Here is a 7933-nt window from a genome sequence, read left to right as displayed (position 1 = left end):
TTCTAGTCCCCTTTTCTGCAGGAAGGCTCAATTTATTTTGATTTCAGTGGTGGGAAAATATTTAAAATAAAATAAATGAGAAAAAATGTATCCGTTTCGTATCTTGTTAAAAAAATATATGGAAGCTGGAAGCTTTTCGTTTAGTCTGATTTTTTTCGGAGATAGTTTACATTGAAGCACTTGGCATTTAGAATTGAGATAAAAGAATAAAATTTGCAATGTTATGGGTTTTTTTTATAGTGGTTAGAAAATAAGCAAAATGAGGAGAAATGGGCTATTTAGACAATTTTTAAATTCTTAAGTTTTGAATGTTACAGTTTGAAATTAAATCTGGTTTTATTTAAATTTTTTAATTTTCAAGAGTTCAAATCTCCAATTTATGTTATGTTAATTATAAATTTAGGTTATGTTTCTGATTAATAATTTGTTTCTTTGCGTTGAGCAATTATATGATATTATTGCAATGTGCAATTATTGCGTTGAGCATTATGTTTAATTTTAAAAGTTGCGTTTTTCTCTAAATATAAATGAATATCTAATTTTTAATCGACCAGAAAATTGAAAAATTTGGTCGGGAGGGACGGTGTAATATTGTAAATTTCAAATTGTACGCCGAATCAACAGTTTGAATTACCAGCAGGATTGTAATTTATTTACTTTCTGTGAGGAAACAAAATCAATATTGTTACAGTAGTAAATTGACAAAATACTAACAACTTCCATGAAATATGGTAAAATTTGTAAACCTTTTTGGAAAATCTTGCCTGTCTTTGAAATGATTTTTTATCATTTTTCTTTATTTAATTTGTATTATCAAAGCCATTGCTTTTCATTTATCCAAAAGTCTTCATAGTTTTGAGTCTCGTTTTTATCAAAAGTTTCACCTGAACGATGAAATTATGATGATTAGATGTTCCTTCAAAGCTTGAAGACGTTGAAGTAACATACCATTATATTCACCCTGATTAAGTTACAAGGCGTTAATTTCCATGGGTGGTTTGCGTGACGTTGTTCCGACGTGAACACGTCAACTTGCAAACATCTTAACACGTTCTGACGTTACAGCGCCCAAAACCCGCTGTCAGCTGACGTCTTAACTGAGTCCTGGAATCAAAAGAGATTTAAGATACCAGCATGTTCCTGGAGGCCTAAATCGATTCCTTGTTGAACTTTCCTATCATTGTGATTCTAAAAAGCACAAAATGTCTTTCGAACAAAAAATTATATATGGCCGACGAAGGATTATTTATATTTTTTGAAGGCATTGAGAAATGTCAGAAGTATCTTCTCATAATTCAAGGGATGCAGTAATAATTTGTAAAACTAATCTTTGATTTTGGCAGCATATGCATGTTTGAGTTTTTGAATTCCTGAGAATTCATAATAATCAATTTTTGACTTCCAGATAATACTATTAATGAGCAAAGATCGACAATTTTATTAAATTTATTTTTGTTAAATTAATTGAGTCGCAATAATGGAATTAGAATGAAAATATTTTAAAAATGAAAAATGTCTATTGGATAAAGGATTTTTGCTGTCCTCTGCGCAGAAAGTAATTTTGAGCCACTAGCGATTAAATCCATGTCGTAAACTATTAAATGTCTGAGCTGCTGATCTTCTTCCAGAGGTGTGTTTTACGAAAAGTTTTATTAAAGCAGAGTTTTAATAGCGCGAAAGTTTATTAACGAGATAAAAACGTAATCTTTCCTTCTGTTAAAATCTAATAAGAGACCTCCTTGTTTATTAAGTGAATGGAGGTTCATTCTTTATGAACCTGGTTTATTTCTTTCCAATTTATATTAAATATTGTTATATTTCAGAAATATTTGTTGTTATGAAATTAACTGGTTGACCAGTGTCTTATTAACATTTATTGAGATGTGTAATGTATACAATTAACTGCATAGTGAGTGATATTTAAAAAAATTTCTAGGTACTAACAGCAAGTTGTTGTTTGAAAATGTCTTATGTTATTTTTTCCAGGCATGTTTTAATAAGACTGTTCTCTCAATATTTGCTATTATTTTTCTCTCGAATTCATCAAGAATATTAGCAATTATAAGATATCTTTTTACATTTAAATATCAAAACACTATTAAAAGGATAAGAAGATTCTTTCTTGTTGATACTTTACAACAGTCGAATGGTCATTTCGGATTGAGCGTGGGATCGCAATTTCACGAGGTGGATTACGCTCAAAATAAACGATTCCGCTTTCACAACCTCCTCTTTTTTAACTGTGCGTCATACGATTTCCATTTTTGCTGCTTTTTTTCGTTATTTGATGAGACCGCTGTGAAAAATTGCACGAATTCTGGTTTGCATACAGTTACACCTGGAAATGCGAAACTGCAAACGAGCCTTCTGAAATGAGGGAAATAACAAGCGTTGTTTTCAAACGGAAAACCCCAGTGAGTGAAATTTGCCACAATGGTTACTTTCCCGTGCACATCTACCAATAAATAGTACTTATATCCTCATTCTTTATTTTCACGAACAATTTTCTGATGTAATTCCTTTTGTAATTATGATTATTTATTTTGAAAGCGAGGAAGTTTAGAATGTGGAGTAGCGCGAGAAATGTCAAATACTTTGAGAGAACAGTTTTTAATTTTATTTTATATACTTTACCGGCATGTGACGATCGATGAAGTTTTTCTTTATTTTTATATATTTTGAACACTATACCCAGAAAATTGACAGTATTTTGGGCGTTTGTTACAGTACGGCAGTCCCGGCTCGAGATGGCAACATCTTAATGCGATGTGGCGATCGCCTAGGTATTACTTTATATACATTTTTATACTCTCACTTGTTCATACTTAACACTATTTCATACATTCATTGTCACCTTAACACATTCACTGAATCTAACTTAAAAGCTCATATTTCGTGTGTTATTCTCATATTGTCCTTTTTCATTTAATCAGAGTGTTCAGTTCTTAAAGATTTCTAGGGCATTTTTCTATTTATGACATTTTAATAGCTCGCAAAATTCTTTGAATCTTTTTATAGTCAATTTTAGGAAGCATTTATAAAATGTTGCATGTAGTGAAAGAACTTGTAAATTAAATACCTTATTTTTCACGTTTAATTTAGAAATATACGCTTATATCTTTTAGCATTATTTATCAAACTTCGCGGGCACATTCTCATCGCGCGCTACGCTCATAAGTTTGAGTGCGCCTAGGGCGCGCGAGGTTGAATCTCGCGCTTCGCGCTCGGACATAATTACACCTCACGCTTCGCGCTCGGATATTTGTTCTTTGCATTTAGAATGCTTGAATTACACTTTACCAAAAAGATCTCTTTTAGATGGGAGTATTATTATGCGTCTTCATATTATGAATTATCTACCTAATTACGTATAGTCGAAGATTAAGTTTCTGAAAGCTCTGTAGGCTTTGAGGTACACATTCTCATCGTGACATTCGCGCTGCGTGCTCGATTTTCGACAGACATTTGTAAACAGGTTTTGTTCAATCTTTTTTTCGTAACTTTTGTCGTTTTCCACACATTTTTATTTTATTTTTTTATTTTCAATGTTACTTTTCACGAATAAAACTAAAAGAACGCGTGCTATCAAGAAGTGATTCTTAACGAAATTGTAGATCTTTTTTGGAATAATCATTCTTGTTAATTTATCTTTTTTCGTGTCCTGCATAGTTTGACCAAAAAATGAGAATTTTCTTTTTATCGGAAAAAATCGTAAGGATAAATTGTTTGTTCTTTTTAATATTATAAATATCCGTACATAGAACTTTCAAATTCAGAAAAAAAGTGGTCTCAAAAATTTATAAAATGCGCTTACTTTTTGAATTTTTATAAAAAATGGCTGATTAGCGAACTCGTCCTTTCTTTTAGAACCTAAAAAAAGTGTGCCAAAGATGGATTTGATCCGTTCATTTTTTCGAGAATTATCGTATTTACGGACGGACGGCCGGGCAGACAGACAGACGTCTCGAAACGTGGAGATCCGTTGAAAAATTCTAATGTCAAATTTCCGACAATTCTAATACTTTCTCAATCATAAATGATAAGAATGTAAAAATAGAAAGAGCAACCCGAGTAAAAATGCTTCGACTTGAGTTCGACTTGGTTATGTCTTGAGTTCCTCTCCAAGGCATCGATGTCTGGCTGCGTCTCAAAACTGAGTCGAGACATAGGCTTTATGGCCAAGACAGGTAAAACGGCGTTTACTTGTCTTAAGTCGAGCCTTGTCCTGGATAAGACGACGTTTACTTGACTTAAGACGAGCCTTGTCTTGGCTGAGATTATCGAAACTTTTTTGGCTCATAAATGAGATTAATATTAATGAAGGAAAAATTTGTAATTATTAAATTAGTTATTTTTAATTGAAAAATTCAGAATCGGTGGGTCTGAACAATTATAACCCTTAAAAATTTTCTTAAAAAAAATAAAAAATGTAACTTTCTAGAAGGATCTCCTAAGCCGTTAGAAATACGTAAAAACAAACAAAATTTTCGGTATCACCGCCAAACAAGTATAATACAAATAACAATCCATAAATAAGTTGATTTAATATGTATATTGTATAGAAATGTACAAGATTGTTTAACCGTTAAAAAAATTAGCTTTTATGGCTGTTAAAAATAACCTTTTTGTTATGGCAGGTATACGCTCGAAGTTATAAACCTCACGTGTTGGAGTCATAAAAATACGACTTAAGAAATAAATTTATGTCTGAAAGGCATAAAAACTTATCTCCAAGACATAAATTGAAGTCTGGCTCCGTTTCAAAACTGAGACATGCTCAAGTCGACCTTTTCGGCTTCAGCATGTCTTGATTGGAGGCAATTCAAGTCGAACTCAAGTGGAAGCATTTTTATTCGGGAAGGCATAAGATTTAAAAATATGTACTGCTTTATGGTTTATGTTCCCTATGGAGATATTGGAGATGTTATAAATTCTGGAAGCCCTTCATTGGACATAAATTACACGAAGGTCTGTTAGTCAATGTGGATTTTGAGAATATCAATTCTAAGTGATCGCTCTTTACATGTAGAATCTATAAGAAGTTAAGAACTGTAAATTTTTATAGAACATATTTTGCACAATGACCTCCAAAATAATTTCCTCTTCGAAGAAACCACGAAAATTCAAAATGTTCTGAATATTAAAATCCACGGACTCAGATTTTTCCAGTAATAATGAATCTTTCAAATTGCATATGAAAGTTTTATCATAATTAAAAAAAAGCAGCCAATGAGATTAAATATTTATCCTTCTCAGAATTTTTAATGTTAGTCAATTGTATGCAGCTCGTAACTTAATGTGCATTTTTTTACATAAATCCACATTGAAACTTAATAGACTTTTTTATTAATTAGAAATAAACTACTTTAAACCTATTTATCTAATTTGATTATGTTAATTATCTTTAGTAATATCGAAAGTTTGATCAAAAAAGAACTTTTCTGTTCTGTTTAAAAATAAAACAAACTAAAAAATATGACTCAGATTAGAATGTGTCCAAATTTAAGTATTCTCACAGAAAAATTTATAATACTCTTTGGTTGAAAATGCAACTATTCGGTTTGAAAATTAATCTGTTTTGGTTGAGGATTCAATTATTTTATTGAAAATTTGTCTTTTTTTGGTTGAAGATTCATCATGTTAGTTGAAGATTCAACTGTTTAGTTGTAAAGTATATTTTTGGTTAAAATTTCATTTTTTTGAGTTCAAAGATCAACTATTGTGTAGAAAACTCGTCCTTTGGCTTGAAAATTAACTTTTTGGTTAAAAATTGAACTATTTTGGCAGAAAATACAACCATTTGGATAAAAATGAAACTATTAGGCTATTTCATAGTCACTATATATTCAGAAAGGATTCACTTATCATATGATAAAATTTTGGTTTTTGAATTTGTTTTCGGAAAGATCTTTTTTTTTCCTTGCGTGCTGTTTGGAAGTTATGACGAAGTAAATTATTCCAAAATATCTTGAAAATGCTGTTTGGTAGAGGTTATATAGAACTTCTAAAGTAAACAAATACCATAAAGCTAAAAAAATTAAATTATAGTATTTTTTGTTTTTCTCGTATAAAAAAATAATTGTAAATATCAAAACAATTAATATCGTGTTTAATTTGCAGATTGAAGATCGGAATTTCCAATTTTATAATTAATAATGTTACAGTGTATAAAATCTATTTTTTTCCACATTCTATATCTTTAAATCACACTTTAAGCTATAATAGTGCATTTATTCAACATTTTTAATTATTCTGTAATTGCAAAACAGCAATACACTTTTCGATTTTACAGATATCACTTTTGTTTTGTTTTTGGAGTTTGAGATAACCTCAACCAAATATCTAAATAGTTAAATATTTCATTTCTAACCCTTAACCGGCAACCTCCTGTATGAAAGATAAAGTGCACACTGGGTCAAATGGACCCATCACGAACCTTGAGTGCTTACTGCAACCAGAGAATGCATTTATTCGGGTTGTGAAAATTTATGTATTTTGCTTAACTACTTAGAATGAAAAGAGCATAGTTTTGGAATAGATATACCAAATAAATTAAAATAGTATATAATAAAAATTGGTAGAAGTTAAAAAATTACGTTTTTTTTGCAAAAAATTGGATAAATTTTTCAATTTTTATTATTTTCGGATCAGAATTGATCTCATTACTCATGAAATGTTACACTTTCATATAAAAATAAACACAATACTGTTTGCTTTAAAAAAGGTATTAATTTGAACCGAAAGGTGTTTGTTTTTTCAAAAAAATTGAAGTAACGTTTATCATCATGTTTTGCATTCTATGTCCTTTGTTTTGGCGTTTGAATAACAGATATTGCGAGAAAAAATTGTCCCTGAGTCATCTAGCTCCTTAGTGTTGGTAAAGGTTAAAATTCTTTAATAATAATTTTTATGAGAACAACAATGTATTTGAAATATCAAGTATTCGCGATAGCAGGCAATAAATGAAGATTTTTTGAACAGGAAGTGATTGTGAAATAACCTAATTTGAAAATTTACTTATTTGTTTAAAAGTTATTCTTCTTTTGTTTGAAATTTAACTAATTGGATCCTTTTTTTCAGTTGAAAGTTTACCTGTTTGGTAGAAAATCAATTTATTTGGTTGATAAATCGTATTTTTGGGTCAAAAATTAATGTTTGTTGAAAATTCATCCTTATGGTGAACGATTTAATTATATTTTTTAATTCCTCTTTTTGGTTGGTTGATAATTCGTTTTTTGGAAAGAGAAATTTTTTAAATTGAATATTTAACTATTCCATTGTTGGTTGTAAACTTATCTTGTTTAGTTGAAGATTTCACTATACCATTTTTGGTGGAAAACTTATCTTGTTTAGTTGAAATTTTAACTATTTGATTGACAATACATGTATTTTGTTGAAAATTCGTCTTTCAGGTCAATCTTAATTTTATTGGTTGAAAATTCATCTCTATAGGTTAAAAATGCAGCATATTAAATTATTTGGTTGAAAATTTGTCTATTTTGTTAGAGTCCTTTGCCGTTGAAAATTAATATTCTATAGCAATCAAGTTTTGGTTAAAAATTCATCTTTCTTCGTTGAAAATCGAATTTTTTGGTTGAAAATTCATCTGTTTTATCAAATGCCTCTTTTTGTTAAATGTTCAGCTATTCTGTTAAAAATTCGATAATACAACTATTTGATTGAAAATGCAATGTATTTCGAATTGAACACTCAGGAATTTAAAGTATTTTATTTTTAATTCAATATGGTATCTACATTCATTTTATTTGAATGAATTTACTCCCCTATTTTTGTAAAAAAATTGCCCTATTTTTCCTGCTTTGAGAGCATTTTACGTAACTGAACTCACTAGAAACGTGAAAAAACGTAGTATTAACGTTAAATTTGTATTTGGACAAGTTCTATGTTGTTTTAGGGCTGGGGGGGGGGGGGG

At 29.9% G+C, this 7933-nt stretch overlaps 1 protein-coding gene across 10 annotated transcripts in view; it reads left to right on the top strand.

Annotated features, from left to right (window-relative positions):
- LOC117172090 (tropomodulin) overlaps positions 1 to 7933 on the top strand; it is a 171967-nt gene that overhangs the window by 144474 nt on the left and 19560 nt on the right. For 9 of the 10 annotated variants that reach the window (XM_033359858.1, XM_033359854.1, XM_033359853.1 and 6 more), the window contains one exon: positions 2728 to 2783. The exons of the other annotated variant lie outside the window; for it this stretch is intronic. In XM_033359858.1, the coding sequence (XP_033215749.1) occupies positions 2728 to 2762 (35 nt within the window). In that variant the 3' untranslated portion in view covers positions 2763 to 2783. The remainder of the gene's footprint in view (positions 1 to 2727; positions 2784 to 7933) is intronic. 10 annotated transcript variants of the gene reach the window in all.

The sequence above is a fragment of the Belonocnema kinseyi genome, chromosome 4 (genome assembly GCF_010883055.1).
Source record: "Belonocnema kinseyi isolate 2016_QV_RU_SX_M_011 chromosome 4, B_treatae_v1, whole genome shotgun sequence".
Taxonomy (NCBI): Eukaryota; Metazoa; Arthropoda; class Insecta; order Hymenoptera; family Cynipidae; genus Belonocnema; species Belonocnema kinseyi.
Note: the sequence above shows the minus strand (reverse complement) of the source record. Positions and strands in the feature narration are given on the sequence as shown.